Below are 17290 nucleotides of genomic sequence, written 5' to 3'. Positions count from 1 at the left end.
CTTCACAAGAGTTACTGTGCTTGATTTGGTTGATTTTAGTGGAAGATGCTGTATGGTTTTCTAAAAAAAAAACAAAACAGATTTATATGCAAAAAGGTTTATAGCTACATTAAAATAGTTGCTGTATGGAGAAAAAATAAAAAAAATGAAAAAATGTTTAAGTAGGTTTATCTACACCATGAATCATTTCTACCATTTGCGTGCCTGAATTTTATATGGATTGATACTTGAGTAGGGAATTGTTTGTAACTTGTATACAGTTCTTTTATTACTGGTAGTCTTATAGTCCTACTTCGTCTTACTGGTTATGTGTTCATCTTTGTGTTTTTGTTATGTTGGTTCAAACAATGCATCCATTTTTGTTTTATTACATTGCACATTAAAAGTGCAAATTAAACCAGAGCATTTTTCATACGATTAACAATTAGCATTCAGACACATTAATTTACTTCCTTAATTAAAAACATTAAGCCTATTAATTGGTTTTTTAGGGAGAGAGCTTTATACCTTACTTTTATGCATTGATTTTTATTTGAAAAATAAAATGTTTATTCTGATACAAACCCAAATTGAAGTTAATAAGGAAAATCTCTTACATAAACTGGTATCAAATTTGTCTACTCATTAAGGCCATAAATTATTCTGTTTGAATTAAAATTGGAATGATGAATTTTTAGAGTAAGCATTCATGGTAACAGTTAGTTGTTAGAGAACTGAATTATGAAAATTTGTATGTGTTTTAATGCCTATTTCAAACCCAAAAGTATGAAGGTCTTTTTTTCCAGAAATGATGATCAAAATGTTTTTTTTTTTTTTTGATCGAAGTAATTTCAAATAGATAACTTTATTGAAACTGAGCACCTTCTGTTTTTTTTTCATATACAGTACCTTCAAAGTATGGAAAAGTAGATGAATAGGTGAAATTCTTTTGTAATTTTCAAAGTTTTATTTTATATTCATTGAATTACAAAATTTGTCATTTGCTAAAATCTGAAAATGATCAAAGATCAAAGATCATAGAACCTTTGTCCTTCCCTCATTACTTTTAACAGCTGAAAAGTCAAAGAAAAATTTTGATTTATTACAAAATTGTAATTGTAACATAGACTAGTTTCATCATTATTTTTTATATTGATTGTCCGATGTTCAGTGAATTTGTCCTCCTAGGACTTTTTTTTTCTCTAACATTATTCATCATATACTATTTTCACCTTCTTAAAAAATATATATATGATACATTAATGTTAAAATACACCAGAAAGCTCATAACTTTAGACATCTTTCAAACAATTTTTGTTCTTTGCACTTCCTTCATTTAAGTGCATTAAAAAGTTGAGAAGGATTGATCACAACTGACGACATGCCAATTTGTGAATGTAATGCAATTTCTGAGAAATGTTCTCTTCATTTTGTCTGGCACAATGATTGAATATTATAAAATCTTTTGGATTATCTCCCTTGGCTTTAAGCCTGTTCATAAATCCTGCAAATTATATGGAAGAAAATGGTCTTGTTTGCAGCAAATAGGCAAATTTTCACATTCTTTAAGCCCATGAATACAAAGTGTACTTTCTATAGATATTTATGGTTCATGGTGAAAACTGTCATTATTGGGGAAAAATCGATCGTATTCTCCATGTAATTTGGTTCTCAATCAATGCTTTGGGTGTGCTGATTCAGGAAACCTAAAGAAAGCATTAAATGTACTAGATTCGCTTCACTTGTTCTACATTATAGTCCATTAGGGCAACACTAATTTCATTTTCTGTGCTGTGATAATGTCAGACTTACAGGGGTTGGTATAATGTGATGATGCGCTTGTCATGTTTCTGAAAGATAAGCTCATAGATAACTAGAGGGAGAAATAATTAGAAAAAAAAAATTAAAATGAACTTACCATTGCATTCTCTGTTTATATGAGATTGTCATGTTAAAAGATTTCTTTTCAAATGAATTTGTTTAATATCAGTAAAGGATCAGATTAATTAATCAAGATTGGGCCTGATTAAAGTGAGAATACTAGATTATTTGTTTGTTCTTTTTTTTATCGTTGTTTCTAAAGTTTACTTTATGCATCATGACTTGAACTTTATGAAAAAAGAATGTTTGCTGTTATATAGTATGAATATTCATTACAACATACTCTTTTTTGTCTGTCTCTCTGTATTTGTTGGCCAATTTTGCTGATAATAGCAAACAACAACAATTAAACTAATGATTAGATTTTGTTAGTTTATTCTAGTACACTTTTATATAATTTTTATATCCTGTGTACTTTGGTCTGTCTGTCTGTCCCCTCACTGTTTCCAAATGATAACTTGAGAATGGATAAATGAATGAATTTTTATCACATATTTTGCACAGTTATTTAATACCATAAAATATGGGACAAGTACAATTTTCAGCAAATTCCAAAATGTAGTTTTTGAGTTCAGCCTGTTCACATGTTATACTTATAAAAATATACTGTAAGGATTATCAATGATTATCTTGATGAAAGGAAACTCCCTTTTGCCTTTTCCCTATTTTTAGGTTTTTTTGCTTATCATTGGCTTGAACACAGCTGTGTATTTGGATTTACATATTGTTTTATGTTATCCCAATGCTGGTATTCTAAAATTATCAAATTCAAGGAAATTCAAATTTGCTGACATTTTTTACTCTATTAGAGGAAATATAAAAATTGCTGAATATTTTTTACCTTTTTCTAAATTCAAAATTGCCGACATATTGTACCCAGTTTCAAAATTGCTGACATGTTTTACCCTATTCTGTGTAGATCATGTTATTAAACAATCTGTCTTCTGTATAATATTGACTTTGATGTAGTATATAGATTTATCTAGGAGTAGATATAAAGAATTATTGACCCAGCTAGTAATTATGTTGTTCACATCCATGTAATCATGATGGCTAATTACCTCTAACTCCTATTGACAAGGGTTTCTGAACAGCCTTATATCACTATTGTGAAATCGAAGATCTTGTCAATGTCCAAATTGATGCTTAGTGATTTTATACTGAGCTATTGTCAGCTTGAAAATTTCTATTGTATTCATTGTTTGGCATCTTGGATATAAATGCCAAATCTTTTACTCAACTTGGTGTTTTTGTTTAAGTTTATTGAATATTTGATGAACATTGTTCTTAAAGGGATATTGCTATTATACTTTAAATGATATAATACTTCCTTCCAACGAGTGGGTGGAATATCAGAAGCACCTTGTCTGTCGGTTTGCCCATCATTCTGTTGGTCTGTCTATCTAACTTCTGTCACAATTATCTCGGCTCACAATTCATTATCAGGAAAAACATTGTTGAAGACAATTCGATTAGCTGTTTTTGTATATACATGTATAGTGAAACTGTTTATACAGAACCTCTATTGGACTGCAAAATCTTGTCAGTTTAGACAGATGTTCAGTTTACCAAGGTTCAAAATGCATGTTATTGACATAAAAGGACTTTAAAAAGGGTCTGGTTCATATCAGGTTTTGGGTTTAGACATTGTTTACTGTCTTTTTACACCAGACCAAACAAAAGTATTATGTTGTACCCTCCAAAAAGTTAAAATGTCCATCCATCTGCCCTATTTTGGGTTTTTTTTTTTCTTTTGTGCAACCATTTGTATCTTTATAAGAATTTTTTATCAGGACTTGCCATTGTATTATGCATATCCTACACTCGGAGCCATTTATATGAGGATCTTTACAATATCTAGGTTAATTACATTGTACAATTAATAATTCTCCATCTTTGAAGTCCTTATTTAGAACATGATTAAGGAAGGCTCGGAGAATGGCATCATTGTTCATGTAGTTTTGAATTTCCACCATATAATGAGGTTTTCATTACAGTAATATATATCAGTTGACCTTAGTCTGATCACATTATGAAGTAAAGGAGACTTTTAATGTCTTTTTCTGACTATAATCATGATCTCTTAATAAGGGGTTTTCATTGGTGTTGATCTTAGATTTTAAGTAGCAGTCTTTTTAAGAATCGTGCAAATGCTGTAAAATGTGATACACCTAAAAATAAAAGGCTGCATATTTTTATTTAAAAGGTGCTTTATAGGTCTACATAATGAAATGTATAATTATTCATTCCAATCTGCCTGCTCTTAGGAGATAACCCACGTAGAAAATCCAATAGTTTCTATTGTATTTTAGTGTCATTTATAGAGTTATCTCCCTTAATTTTGAATACAGTACATTCTATATATTTTTTATCTCCTATGAACAAGGGTTATATGAAAAACCACATGTTACTTTCTGTTTACTCTGGCATTTTAAACAAGGTATCTAAAATGAAAAAAATATGTAGCTTTCCAACCATGAATCACATTTTGTGTGATCCTTATGTGTTCAGCAGTATATATAAATCACAGTGTCCATCTGTCTGTCTTTTGGCTCGTGCAATAATTAGCACTAGCCAATTGCGTTATTTTACTTGCTTTTGGTGAATTGGCTTGAAATCATACACACAGGTATTTTTTTTCTATTCCTATTTGTTTGATGATTATTTTTTGACTTAGCTTATTTTTGATTTTTTTTAAATAAAATGGGCAAACAAAATGACCATTAAAATCAAATATTTGTGCAAAATATTTGGAACATTAATGCAGAATCCGATTGTGATCTACTTTTTCTGTAGTAAGGATTGTATACAATCCTACCTTTTGTCAGTTACCTGTCATGTATGAGAACAGGAACAATTGAAACAAATATATCCATATTGGTCCTTAACAAATTGTTTCCTTATGTTAAAAAAAAATATGGAATCATGTTTGTTGAAATTTGTCATGTATAGTGATCCAAACTCATTGAAATTGTCATCCCACACTTTCAGGAAACTGCTTTAAACTTCAGACTAACTGGTGGGCATTGGTAATTATCAGTAGACTTTTTCACTAGAAATAGAAAGTTCTTAAGTAATAAGATATTTCAAATGGTTTGTTTTCAGCCAATCAGATTCACTGAATTTTTTCATTTTATTGAGTGGCCTTTGATGATAAAATGAACATTTTCAACAAAGAGGAAAAAAAACACTTTTTGAGTTGATGGGAGTTAAATGAGCAGACTTACACCTACAGTTTAATATCTAGGACAAAATATTCATTGAATTATTAAAGCTGAGGAAAACTGATAGAATATTTGTCTGGTTCATGATATGAACAGAAGATCTATTGTCGCTTAATACATCAGAAAACACCTGCTCACAGCCTGTGGACAATATTTATAACATGCTTTAGGCCATTCATTGATAATTTCTTTGTTTTTAGGCCATTACAGTGAGGGCGACATTAATTTTTACAATTTGATTGCCCAACAAAGTGATGAGGGAGCATTTACATTGTTAATAGACAGAAAAAATGATGAGGCTGGTACTTTTTTGTTTTTGCTTAATATAAAAATTGATAATGGGTCACCCTCAGAAGAGATTGGGGGAGGGAATGAGAATCAAGTAACATTATTTGGCCTTATGTAGAGTTTTTTGGCATGGAAAATTGTGATTATGTTTGGGTATCACAATAAGAAATTATATTTTTCATCGTACTTTAGAGTCGTGATGATGGTCTTTTAAATTATGTGTGTAAAAAAAATACAGTTATTTAGGCTATCATTCGTATATTGAACTTCTTAATATTGATGTATGTTTATAATCATTTTAACATGGTTACCTAAACAGCCCCTTTGTGTTAACTGTAGTCCACGAGCATGCTTTTTATTCCAGGAGGAAAATTCTTTAGTTGTATCCTAAACCCTCCTTTTCTGTAGTATATGTCAGGTGTGCCCATTAACTACGCTGCACTTAACATGCAAAGTTTTATGTTGGTACCTCCTGCATGCATTATCATATATTTGGCATGGAACTTGAATGGCTTGCGTAACATACTAGCATACATTAGAAATGTAAGATATATCCAATTTTTTCATGAGGTTATCGGTAATCAATTTCTTTTTTCATTTGGAAGGGTTTGTGTCAATAATTTCAAGTGTCACCATAAAAGCACAATATTATCTACTATAATGAAATGAAGGTGAAACAAACTCAGGCTTGTATACCCAGGTGATAATCTGTCACATTACACAACCTTCACTGTCAAGCTGTGACACACCTGATCAGGTAATCATGACAGGTGCTACAGGTAGACAATTATTAAGGCACACTAATGACCATTGACAAATTATGGTGATTTTCTGGCTGATTGGTAATTCTACATCCAATCTATTGTCAATGATCAATGGTCAGTGGTGTCCATTAGTCTTGGCATCCATTTGGAAGTGATGTACTCAGCTTTGTTTAGCATATCAAAGGTTAGTTACAAAAGATCGCTAATTACTTTTCATGAATGTTGGTTGCAAGTTGCTTTCTGTTCTATGGTCTGTCTGGAATTCTTTTGGATTTTGGTTCTTTATTGAGACAGGTGTTTTAATTCATCTATGACTTTTTGAACCCCATTTATGATGTGAGAACAATTAATTTTTTTTTGTTTATTACTGTGGTGCCAAGCCTTTTAATGTATACCCAGCCTTTTTAGATTAATTTCACTATAGACTTACTCCCTAACATTAAGGTAAAATTACTTGATAGATGTAGTTATAGGTGTGATTGTGGATTTTCTTCTACTATGTTCTTTGACTTAAATTGTGTATTTTATTTTCAGATGACCATTCCAGGGTTATATTATCTAATGCCAGCAATATTACAAGTTCTGATTACATCAATGCTAGCAGTATTGTAAGTTATAAGTTATTATTATTATATAAATAGTATATGTTCTAAGTGTAATAAATTATGATATTTCACATGCACAGTTACTTTTTGTATTTCACACACAGGAAAAGTTCCAAATATTTGTTGGTGTGACTTAAATGATATTTGATGTCACTGATGGTTTTGCCATGTTTATAATCAAGCACATGTTGAAATTTTTACCATAGATTAAAAATTTGCAAAGATAATTGGTTGTTGTGAATAACCAAAGAGTGATCAGTCATGCCAGAAATAGTAGAATAAGCCTTAGGTGGTTCAATCTTATGTTCATTATTCACATCTCTTTTTTTTTTTTATGATAATGAAAATGTTGCCATCCAGTATTGTTGAATAATGATTTATTGTTTTTTCCTCAACATGTTTAAGATTTTGAAATTATTTTATCATATTTCATCTGTAGACTGACCATGACCCAAGAAATCCTGCTTACATTGCTACACAGGGACCTTTGCCACACACAGTGGCAGATTTCTGGCAGGTATGTAATTTTTTTTCATTTGATAGTATACACCTTGACTTAGGTATGCTCTGAAATGTCACCTTTTTGAATAAGTTTGTAATGTAGCCATAGCAACAGAGAAGAGTACTATTGAATCTGCTATTGCACAGAGTGAGAGCATTCTCAAAATCAGACAAATGTACTGTAAACGAATTAATTTTCGTCTGCTATTTTTTGCAAATTTTATCATGTAGACATGTTCATGGGTATCAATTATTGAGGTTACAAAAAATTATAATGGTGCGATACAGTCTTGAAAATTGATTTCGTGGGTACTTTTCTGTCCAACACGAAAATGAATTTGTTACAGTATTCAGTTCTTACAAAGTTGTTATGTAGTATACATTATTGTGCATACATGTAAAACAGTTTTTGCCTGAATTTTACGAAGGGAGAATATTCAACATTTGTATGAAATTTGTAGGTTTAGTAATGACCCCATCATGGAAAAACATTCAGTTCAACATTTGTACTTTTTTTCTTGTTTTCAAATTACTGTTTGAATTGATGACATCTTATTTTTATCCTCAATGGTTGAAATAACTAATTTGGTGTCACTTATTGTTTTTTTTGTTGTGGTTTGTTTTTTTTTTTTTTTTTCCTCTATAAGAATCATGCATTGAAAATTAATCCAATACTTTAGCAGTGTGATATGACTATTTGTATCATCAAAATTAAGATTAGATTTTCATTATCTTATTGGTAAAATTAGTTATAATTGTATTGAAATGCACTGCAAATTAATTTTTAGGAGCAGATAACTATTAAAGACCAGAAATTTCTAACATTTTGATGAAATACAGAGATCAAAGACATGTACCTTCTGTTTCAACTAAATTGAAATAAGTTTACGAGTTTTCCATGTAATGATCTATTACAGATGGTATGGGAGCAAGGCAGTGTTGTTATTGTGATGTTGTCAAAGTTGACGGAGAATGGTGAAGCTATGTGTCACAGGTACTGGCCTGAAGAGGGCAGTGATCTCTACCATATTTACGAGGTATGTCAGGATTCTAATTATGCTCCTGCTTTTTTGCAGACACTTTTTTCTTGCCCTGCCTGTCTGTCTGGGTTAAAGTTTCTAATCTCTAAATATATTTTTGTTTCATTTTATCACATTGGGAAGAAAGCTCACAGAATTCAGTGGAATGTGTAAATGAATGAGATTGTTTTTTTTGTTATTGTTTTTTGTTTTTTTTTGGGGGGGGTGTAAGAGCCCTCAGTGTAAAATAAAAAGAGGGGAAAATGATGAATAACTTTGTGTCAAAATCATTTCTCATTAACTGAAGGACCTTTCAATTTTTGTCCAAGTTACCTTCAGGGCAGTTGGTTTTGCAAGGACAATAATTAAAAAGAATACTTATTCATTATTATTGTGTATTCATTATTGTGTCATTTTTTTTCATCTTAAATGTTATTTTATTTTTGATGATGTAAAAAAAATTTGGATATTCCAAAATGGAAATTCTAGTGGAATTATTAAGGAGGTAGACCTAGGGTAAGGGACATAACTCTTGAAATCAGTGACATGGTTGTATCATATTCAATTTCACCAAAGTCTATCAAGCTTTCAATTGAAACAGAATGAAATCAATCCAAGTTATTTTGATGCTAAAATGAGATTGATGTAAAAAGCTGAATACAAATGTTCCAATGTTTTGTAAAAGTTTGAGTTCCTTACCTCCTTAAGCTCGTAACCTATGTGCTATGATAAAATTGAATATTCTCTCTTTTCTATTTATGTTGGGTTTTTTTTTCAGGTACATCTTGTATCAGAACATATTTGGTGTGATGACTATCTGGTTCGTAGTTTCTACCTGAAGAACTTACAGACAAATGAGACCAGAACAGTAACCCAGTTTCATTTCCTGACTTGGCCTGACCTTGGAGTCCCTGGCTCAATCAAATCTCTCCTGGATTTCAGAAGGTAACAGATAAATTTTAATTGGTGAATCAAATGTTGATTTGCAGGGGTGTTACCTTTATGGATTTTTTGTGGTTTCTACCAATTGTTAATGCATAATTTGCTCTATAGATTATGCATCTGTCCATAATATCTATATTAAAAATTTTATAAATCAGGTTTACATATCATTTTCATGAAATACAGTAAAAACTATGGCTTGCCTAAACGTAACATAAACAGGTCTTGGTTTGGCATGTCTTTTCATATAAATAGTGACATCCAAAATTCATTGAATCTTAATTAAAATTGTACTCATTTTAGGTTGTTACATTGTATTAAATGCCATAATTTTTCAACACAAAAAATCTATGAAATGTTTGAATTTAAAAAAAAAAAAACATTAGCCTAAAGATTTCTGAAGCAGTCTTTTGGATGGTTACAACTGACACTTAAAGAAATGATTTTGAATTTTATAAAGATCACTTTTCTTTTTTTATTTGCTATCTTTTTATGATTATTTTTTTCTTCCATGAAGTACTTATAACATTTTTGTCAAATTGAGTTATTTCCCTTGATGTTTAAAAAACGTTGCATTGCCTTCCAGATTTGATAGTTCTCTCAGAAGGGACATAAAAAACCTTGCCTGCCTGGGGTTAATCTGGTTGTTTGGGTGTGTTTGAATTGCTATGTACTGTGTTTTTGTCTGCTGAATTGTATTTTGTAAGGTTTGTGCTTGTGACAGATGGTTAAATGCTATTCAATGCCTGAGTCATTAGCATTCGATTCATACTAGGTTTACATTACTTTGAGTTTTTTTTTATCCCATGGTTTATATTAGTGTATGAAATGGGTGGTTTGAATTAAAATATAACACAGCCATTTTGTAGTAAATTTGAGATTTTTTTTTTTTTTCATATTTATTGCTCAGTTCTTTGGTGATGTGCTGCTCTCTATCTCTTTTCCTCTTCTCTCTCTACGGCATTTCAATACCATGCATGTGTTTGGTGATAATTGATTTTTTTATACAGCATGGTGGATGGTCATTTTAAGTGCTTTTAGTGATTAGTGTTTGGTAAATACATTTCAGCATTGACCAATTTGAAATGTGGTTGGCTTCTACACTTTTAACAAAAAATCCTGTTGGTGGCATTTTGATCAAAGTTAATTTGTGATATCAAACTAAGATTTCAGTATTACATTGTGGGTAATTGTATTTCTGTGATTGAATTGCACAAGATTGATTGTAACTGATTTCTGCATGTCACCTGGTTATATGCTGCATGGTGATGGGTTTTTTGGTGCTTAGATATATCTCACTGTCAGCTTCCCAGGGAGCTTTTGTGATTTAGCAATTGTAAATTGACTAATTGCATAGTCACAAAAGTGATCTGGGATCTGTATTAACCTCACTAACACCTCACCTTAGATTAGCATTTTGATCTGGACTAACACTATTTTATGCTTGTATCATGGGCATCATATCACTTGGTTTTTTTTCTGATATCACTGCACACTTAGATGAGCAAATTTTATTAGCTCATATTAACTGGCTTCATCTGCGCTGTAGACAAGTTTAATTAGCAATTGGAGTAAATTTGATTTTTCAATTCTTGTATTCTTTCACGGGGTTTGCTATAACTTCAATGCATGGTTAGTCTCTTTTGGGAAGCATTGCTCTGAATACATCATCATAGACAAGCTTGGCATCTTGACTATATCTCATCTTTATGGCAGATGTACTATAGACCACAACATGGTTAGCCACTTTTGAGAAGCATTGCTCTGTTTAGGTTCCCCGAATACGTTGTCATAGACAAGCTTGGCATCTTGACTATATCTCCTTTTTTCTGGCAGATTTACTATATACCACTACATGATTAGTCTCTTTTTAGAAGCATTGCTCTGTTCAGGTTACCTGAATATGTTGTCATAGACTAGCTTGGCATCTTGACTGTCTCTCCATCTTTATAGAAGGTTTACTATATACCACTGCATGGTTTGACTCAAGATTTGAGGAGTTGAGTGAAGCATTGAATCTGTGTTTCTTTGTATTAAAACCTTGGATTTTGGCTAGCAATTCATTGTTATTTTTGTTATGGTCACTGTCATAAATATTTGTGTGATTCTTGGAAAAACCTAATTAAAATCTGTTATCTAGGAAAGATACATTTATACTCCACTCGGCTTGGCATCTGGATCAACACTTTACCATTTGACACTTGTAATAGGATGTTTATATTCTTCACTTTCAATACTGGATATATCTTGATGGTGGATCTTTGTGATTAGTATGTTTATCTACTAACTGTAGCATCTTTTCTACTTCCTTTTGTTTACCAGTAATTTGGTTTTCTGTATTATTTGTTTTGCTGTCTTTTTCCTACACAGTCGGTATAGATTTGCTTTTTACCCTTTGACCTAAAGGACGCTCTTCTATGGAAATGCAAGTCATCTTAGTGATAACTTGGTGGCATTAAAAAAGAACTGTATTGAAAATTTGAAATTGCGTGCCATGTGTTATTTTCTTGAAAGAAATGTAGAAACTTTTAGAAGTATTATTTTACTGTGTTGGCTGTATTTTTTTAAAGATAGTATTTGTTTATCATATATGTTACTGGTGTGATACAAGGTCATCATTTAGAATGACTTACATTAATACTGACTGTATCTATCAGGAGCTGCTTTGACTTCTAAAATTCTGTCACCAGAAAAAATCGCCAGCTGCCATTTTCTGTTGCCAAAGGGTGCGAAAAATATGATAGTATTAAGTCTTCTGCTGAATTATCTTTGTCAATTCATCAAAATAACTTCTCAATATTTATGACATACATGCATGTACCAAAATTCACTCTTGATGCATATGTATAAAGCAGGTTTTTAGCTCTAGTCTGTCTCTTTCATATGCATAAAATAATAAAGCATTACTCCAGAAACAGGTATTTTATTTCTATCAAGGACTTTATATAACTATTCTCATATAGTCCCTTATTTTATAGCATGTTCACCTTTGTCCTTTATGATCTAATTTATTTTACATTATAATTTGATTTTTTTTTTTCAAGTGATAAAATTTCTAGCAAACTACATTTAGTACCATGGACCATTAATTGTGTCCCTGTTCAATTATTTTCATATCGGAGTAGTATTTCCTTAATTAGATTTTGGGAATCCCCCTTCTATTTGTTTACCAATTTTCCCGCCAAAAAAGTCAAATGGCAAAAGTGTAAACAAATGTCATCCATTTTCTTTTATCAATTCTTTCATTTCAAAGTGTTTAGACACTTCCTGATGGGATAATCATTTTAAATTGGATTTAATTTATTCTGTTATTAGGTAAGTCTGTTTCTGAATGTATTACAGGGCTATGAAGCTTGTACATGTATGTAGCCACGTGCATATGGTCATAATTGTGTTTACCTTTGACCAGTTAATGAGAGTTTTGATTGGCTCAATAATATATTTACATTTGATTGACACCTCCCATGAGGATATTGGCAGTCACGGTTGCCTGGTCTAATTACCTTTAATTGCCTTCAGTCGTAATTGGTCATGGTCACTTAACTCTGACCAGGTGTCAACACAATTGTTTAATTAGAGAGAATATCCGTTGCTGATAAACTTCCTGTCAATTTTAACATACAAAACCTAGATGCCAAGAAAATCGCCAACTGGTTATTTTTGTCGCCAGATAAAATAAAAAATCGCAAATTGCAACATTGGCGAAGCCCAGCGCAACCCCTGTATCTACTTACCTAGAAGTGCTACTTATCATTTGCATCTCACCATATACTAACCAAAGGCATTTACTTAATATTTTTTAGTGTTGATATACCAGACAGCATCATCACTTGCTTTTGAAATTTGATAAATTGTTAGTTGAGGACTTTAAACTATACAAACTTTTTATACACCACCTTGTAGATTTCCATTTTTTACTGGATCCTGTAACTGGCTTCACAGTTGCTGTTTCTGGTGCTTTAGAACAATTTTTGGGTGTTGATATTATCTTAAACATTTGTGATGATGACAAAAAATCCAGACTTTGTTTGCAGTATGGGTGGCCACATAAGAGAGGGACTACTATACCTCAACTCTAAGAGTTAACAATATATCTTGAAACTGCATCATGTTTTGTAGTGCTCAGGCCTTGTTAAAGACCTGACTTTCTTCCTTTATTTTAAGTATAACTGTGCCTCAGCAACACTGTTTTTTTTTGTTTTTTTTGCTTCTTATATTACCGATATTAGATGTTATTTTAGATCTTGTGTGCCTATCATTGCTTTAATATGTTTTGTTTGGCTGGTTTTTCAATGAGCTTGGCATTCAAATTTAAAAGTATACCATTTGTAGACTTTTTCATCCCTTAAGTGACAGAGGAACATGCATGATGTTATCTGTCTGTCACTCCGTAAGGTCTTGTCCTTATAGTGTTTCACAAACATTGATTTACAAGTGTTGAACAGTCTTCTGTTTTATTACAGAAAAGTGAACAAGTCATACAGGGGACGCTCATGTCCTGTAGTGGTCCACTGCAGGTAAGACCTAAGTACACTGAAAGTCATTTATTGAGTACTTATTTCAATCTTTTAAATATTGCAATAATGGTATTGGGTTGCCTTTGCATTATTGATAATTATCATTATGGACTTAAATGTTTTTGCTCTTTGATTTTTTGACCAGAGATGGTGGACTTTATTCTCCTTACTTTAAAGGTTGCTCTTTATTTACAATATGTTAAGATATGAATTATGAAGTAAGGCTCTGTAAATTGACCTTTGACATTATTTTTAGTGATGGTTGTGGTAGAACTGGTACCTACTGTCTTGTTGACATGGTACTGAACAGGATGGCTAAAGGAGCCAAGGAAATAGATATTGCTGCTACTTTGGAACACATCAGGGATCAGAGAATGACAATGGTGAAAACTAAGGTAAACATTGTTTTTAAGGTGTGAAGGAAAAAAAGGGATGGGCAGCTGTTCAGAAATTTATCAGGAAATGGTGAACTATTCTGAATTATAACAGGATTGGATAATAACTATAGTTAAAACTATGGTATAAAGTGGTTTATCATATGAGGGGGGAATGTGGAGCAGGTCTATATCTGTTCAGGGAATGACTTTTGAAAACTGAATATTAAATATCTTTAGATATATGGGATGAGTGAAAAAAGGGGAAGAAATGGTGTGGGGATTGGATATTAAGACATTGTGTTAAGTTGATAGGGACTCATCAGAGAGCAGAAACTGACTGATGGAAACTAAAATTTGGTTTTATGTTGGCAAATGAGGGTTTATGTATTATATCACAGATTTTGGTGAAAACTAATTGTTATGAATGGGGTTCCAGAACAAAAAAGGCAGGTTTGCAGCAGTTCTTTCTATTCATAACTTTGTATTAGTGGTACAGCTTTTAAATTTGGATATGATGAGGTTGGGGGAGGGATTAAAGAATTGTTTAATACTGGATGCCAACATTTATATGATTAAATAGTGTTTGTGAATTTTGACTTGTAGTGATTTCAGTTTGTTCTCGTTGTCAGTGATTTTATTAAATATTTGCAGGAGCAGTTTCAGTTTGCCTTGGCAGCCGTTGCAGAGGAAGTTCACGCCATCCTGAAGGCATTGCCACAGTGAAGACCTCTCTTCAATTTGATTGGATGATATTATTGATAATGACTATTTGAGTGTGAATCTCATGTTGTTTAATGTCTACAACTCAAAAGAAAATTTTTAAGATTTCACCAAAAAAAAAAAGCATTTTTGTCAATTAAAAATTAGATACATCATATTGGCATCCTTGGTTCATAACAGCATTGAAAGTTATATTTATTGTATATTATTTAAAAAAGGAGGACAAAAAAACTGGATGCTATTTAAAATTTTTTGGTATATTTGATTATTTTATAATTAATGTTTATTTTAATGTTTACTTGTTAACTATATATAATAGTGCAGAGTTTTCAAGTGAGGAAAATCTTACTTAAAGTCCATGAAAAAAATATCTGCAAGAAACCTTTTATTTGAGAATTAGACACTTAAAACTTTCTGTGTGTAAACTGCTGCTAAAAATTATTCACAAATGTAAAAGAATGAATTATTGTAAAACAAAGTAATAGAAATCATTATAAGAATCTGGCAAGCAGCACAAGATTTTATTGCCTCTTATTTCATTTACGATTTTTTTAATTAAATTTCTTCAATATTTTTATTGTAGATTTCTATATTGCAAGTTCATTTTCTTGCCAATTTTTAGAATATATTTATGAAGTTTTATGTTTTGTTTTGATTTTTTTATATACTTTTTATTGTGTTAAGGTCTCTACTTAGCATTAAACAATGTTCTCATTGACTTTAAAGTATACTTCAGAAATGCCAGTTACACAGGTTTGTCTTAATCAATCTCTATGTTACAATGTAAAAATGAATGCAGTTATGACTCATTTGATAGAGACCTCCGTCTACAACTGCCTTGTGTCTTCATGAGACACACAAAAAAAATTCTGAAGTTCAGGTTTGTATGAACATTGAATGTGTCAAAGTCATTAGTATTGAATGCCTTGGTAAATGTATGTTAAATGTGAGGCATACCCCTAGATCGAGAAGCCAATTGTATGTACATTGAAGAACTGTCAAAGTTAAGAGGAAAATCATTGCCTTGGTAACTGGAACCTGTTTAAACAGATATCTTCTGAATGTGTTTGGTATAAATAGGTTCAGAATGCCTTGAAAATGATGAATAGGCAAGTCAGAAGATGTCTTTTTATGACTGGTTCCTGGTGGACTCAGGGTTTAATTTGGACAGGTGAAGGTGCAGTACATGTAATGTGCAATAGGGCCTGTGCCATCCTAAAGAGTATTTGAGATGCTTGAATAAACAGATATCTTTGGACTTATTCATGGCAATTTATTTTCATGATTTTTTTAAAAAGAAATTAGCACAGATAAACTCATCACAAAAATAAGATAGTTGGTTATAGTACTGGATATATTACTTGTTAGATACATTGATATATCTACTGTAAAATGTTACTCTCTGTTTAAGATGGCATACTACTTAATATACAAAGAAATGTCTCGAAAATCAAATGTATGGATTAAAATTGAAATTGCATAAACCAATTTATTTTTGTCAAGTATTAGAAATGTACTGTACATTGGATGCTATCAAGAACTTGAACTAATTTTTTTTCAGAAACTTAAATGAGTTGTCTCTCTTTAAGCCCATTATTTCCATAAAATCTACATTCATTGACAAATATGAATTGGTATTCTTTACTGTTGATGTTTTTTTGTTTTCTTATGTGATATGGCTCATTAAAAGCTTTGTTAAGTCAATCTTATATATTTTATGAAGTTTATTGTTAAAGATATATATTCTTTGAATTTTTCTCTATCATGTCATGTAATAAACTACTCAGGGCAAGATTTAGTACAATTTTTATAGAACATTGTACTGTTTTTCTCTGCAAGTTAGGTCTTCTTGCAGAAATTTCAAGTCACTGCATTAGATTATGAGCACCTATTAATTTTGGAATATAATTTTTGTCTACCAATATCTGAAAATAGAGCTTACATTTTTTCGCATCCACAAGTTTTATAACTGATTTTACCTAGATAATAACTAAATCAATTGAATTATTAAAATCAAGTGATGGCTTCATTGACCGTTTTAGGATTAAAAAAAAATGCTTACCCAACCTTAGGAGAATCTGATGTATGACTTTACTTAGGAAGGCAATACATTGAATGTTTTCCCTTTGCTTTGGTCTTATATAAATATTTTTGTATAAAGAGACTTATTTGGAATAAGCCAAAATTGTGTGCTGGTAACTAAAATTGTGAAGGAAAAAACTTCGCACACAAATGTACAATTACTGTTAGTTATTTGTCAGTCTTGTCCTAAATGCAAAATATGACTATCACATTTCTTAATTGAAACGTTCCTGGTTTGTATAAAAATGGCGGGAGTTTGTGGTTGTACTATATCTTGTCCTTAACATCTCCTGGATGTTGTACTGTTGGTTGTAGTAGAGGTCTAATAAAATGTCAATGCAATCTGTACTTAAGTGTGTTAATAGTTTTATTTATTCTAACTGTTTAGTCA

At 31.3% G+C, this 17290-nt stretch overlaps 1 protein-coding gene across 5 annotated transcripts in view; it reads left to right on the top strand.

Moving 5' to 3' along the window:
- The window catches only part of LOC148603533 (receptor-type tyrosine-protein phosphatase N2-like), a 136763-nt gene extending 119516 nt beyond the window's left edge, over positions 1 to 17247 (top strand). For all 5 annotated transcript variants that reach the window (XM_088554054.1, XM_088554053.1, XM_088554052.1 and 2 more), the window contains exons 15-21: positions 6671 to 6744; positions 7181 to 7258; positions 8160 to 8279; positions 9040 to 9206; positions 13667 to 13720; positions 13977 to 14115; positions 14749 to 17247. In XM_088554054.1, the coding sequence (XP_088410180.1) occupies positions 6671 to 6744; positions 7181 to 7258; positions 8160 to 8279; positions 9040 to 9206; positions 13667 to 13720; positions 13977 to 14115; positions 14749 to 14820 (704 nt within the window). In that variant the 3' untranslated portion in view covers positions 14821 to 17247. The remainder of the gene's footprint in view (positions 1 to 6670; positions 6745 to 7180; positions 7259 to 8159; positions 8280 to 9039; positions 9207 to 13666; positions 13721 to 13976; positions 14116 to 14748) is intronic.
- Positions 17248 to 17290: the final 43 nt, after the last annotated feature.

Source organism: Perna viridis, chromosome 11 (genome assembly GCF_037379345.1).
Source record: "Perna viridis isolate PV_CMFRI_1.1 ecotype Kerala chromosome 11, ASM3737934v1, whole genome shotgun sequence".
Taxonomy (NCBI): Eukaryota; Metazoa; Mollusca; class Bivalvia; order Mytilida; family Mytilidae; genus Perna; species Perna viridis.
Note: the sequence above shows the minus strand (reverse complement) of the source record. Positions and strands in the feature narration are given on the sequence as shown.